At 53.0% G+C, this 2,287-nt stretch overlaps 1 protein-coding gene across 1 annotated transcript; it reads right to left on the bottom strand.

Moving 5' to 3' along the window:
- Positions 1–231: 231 nt before the first annotated feature.
- On the bottom strand, positions 232–1,065 carry LOC114818809 (vegetative cell wall protein gp1-like; the record flags this gene model as incomplete). The annotated part of the gene is made up of 3 exons (XM_029086270.1): positions 232–381; positions 724–774; positions 997–1,065. Coding segments are annotated over 3 exons (270 nt in total), but the record flags the coding sequence as incomplete, so codon positions are not given.
- Positions 1,066–2,287: the final 1,222 nt, after the last annotated feature.

The following is a 2,287-nucleotide window of genomic DNA, read 5'->3' on the forward strand; positions in this document are numbered from 1 at the left end:
AGGAGATGGAGGAGATGGAGGAGATGGAGGACATGGAGATGGAGGTGGAGAAGGAAAAGGGGGGGAAGGAGAAGATGGAGGTGGTGGAGAAGGTGAAGATGGAGAAGAAGGTGGAGATGGAGGAAATGGAGGTGGAGAAGATGGAGAAGACGATGGAGGTGGTGGAGAAGATGGAGGAGAAGGTGGAGAAATTGGAGAAGGTGGAGATGGAGAAGATGGAGATAGAGAAGATGATGGAGGTGGAGAAGGTGGAGGTGAAGATGGAGATGAAGGTGAAGAAGATGGTGGTGGAGATGGAGGTGGAGAAGGTGAAGGTGGTGGAGAAGGTGGAGAAGAAGAAGGTAAAGAATGTGGAGATGGAGAAGGTGGAGGTGGAGAAGGTGGAGGAGAAGGTGGTGGAGAAGAAGGTGGAGATGGTGGAGATGATGGTGGAGAAAGTGCTGATGACCAAGGTGATGGTGGAGAAGATGGTGAGGGTGGACAAGATGGAGGTGGTGGGGAAGGAGAAGGTGAAGAAGATGATGGAGGTGGAGAAGAAGGTGGAGAAGATGGAGATGAAGGTGGTTGTGGTGGTGAAGGTGATGATGGTGGTGATGATGGAGGAGAAGGTGGAGGAGAAGGTGGAGGAGATGGTGGAGGAGAAGGTGGAGGAGATGGTGGAGGAGAAGGTGGAGGAGATGGTGGAGGAGAAGGTGGAGGAGATGGTGGAGGAGAAGGTGGAGGAGATGGTGGAGGAGAAGGTGGAGGAGATGGTGGAGGAGAAGGTGGAGGAGATGGTGGAGGAGAAGGTGGAGGAGATGGTGGAGGAGAAGGTGGAGGAGATGGTGGAGGAGAAGGTGGAGGAGATGGTGGAGGAGAAGGTGGAGGAGATGGTGGAGGAGAAGGTGGAGGAGATGGTGGAGGAGAAGGTGGAGGAGATGGTGGAGGAGAAGGTGGAGGAGATGGTGGAGGAGAAGGTGGAGGAGATGGTGGAGGAGAAGGTGGAGGAGATGGTGGAGGAGAAGGTGGAGGAGATGGTGGAGGAGAAGGTGGAGGAGATGGTGGAGGAGAAGGTGGAGGAGATGGTGGAGGAGAAGGTGGAGGAGATGGTGGAGGAGAAGATGGTGGAGAAGATGTTGATGGAGATGTTGATGGTGATGATGATGGAGATGGTGATGATGATGGTGGTGGAGAAGATGGTGGAGAAGATGTTGATAGAGATGTTGGTGATGATGATGGAAGGTGGAGGAGAAGGTGGAGGAGGAGATGGTGGAGGAGAAGATGGTGGAGGAGAAGGTGTTGATGATGATGAAGATGGTGGTGGTGATGGTGAAGGTGTTGATGATGGAGATGATGGTGGAGAAGATGTTGATGGAGATGTTGATGGTGATGATGATGGATTGATGATGATGAAGATGGTGGTGGTGATGGTGAAGGTGTTGATGATGGAGATGATGGTGGAGAAGATGTTGATGGAGATGTTGATGGTGATGATGATGGAGATGGTGATGATGATGGTGGTGGAGAAGATGGTGGAGAAGATGTTGATAGAGATGTTGGTGATGATGATGGAGATGTTGATGGTGATGATGGTGGTGGAGAAGATGTTGATGGAGATGTTGGTGATGATGATGATGGAGATGTTGATGATGATGATGATGATGATGGAGATGGTGGTGTTGGTGGTGAAGAAGAGCGCCCCCTACCTGTTGAGGGCGTTGCACATCTCGATGGTGACCAGCACGGACAGGGCCATGGTCATGGGCACCGGGGACTCGAAGATCTCACACTCCAGGCCCTCAAAGTCCACGTTGTGCTCCGTGCACTGCATGAAGTGGCTCTGGGGGGACAACGGGAGGTCACCGTGGACGTGGAGGTCACCACGAGGACCTTCAGGTCACCATGGACATGGTTGGTCCATCATGGAGATGGCAGGTCCACCATGAGGACCTTGAGGTCACCATGGACATGGATGGGCCTCCAAGAGGAACTCAAGGTCACCATGGACATGGCTGGTCCATCATGAAGACCTTGAGGTCACCATGGACATGGCAGGTCCATCATGGACATGGTTGGTCCATCATGAAGACCTTGAGGCCACCATGGACATGGCTGGGCCACCATGAAGACCTTGAGGTCACCATGGAGATGGTTGGTCCATCATGAGGACCTTGAGGTCACCATGGACATGGATGGGCCACCAAGAGGACCTTGAGGTCACCATGGACGTGGTAGGTCCACCATGAAGACCTTAGAGCCACCACAAGGACCTTGAGGTCACCAAGAGGACCTTGAGGTCACCATGGAC

This window comes from Antrostomus carolinensis, unplaced genomic scaffold, assembly GCF_000700745.2.
Source record: "Antrostomus carolinensis isolate BGI_N321 unplaced genomic scaffold, ASM70074v2 scaffold26908, whole genome shotgun sequence".
NCBI classification, from domain to species: domain Eukaryota; kingdom Metazoa; phylum Chordata; class Aves; order Caprimulgiformes; family Caprimulgidae; genus Antrostomus; species Antrostomus carolinensis.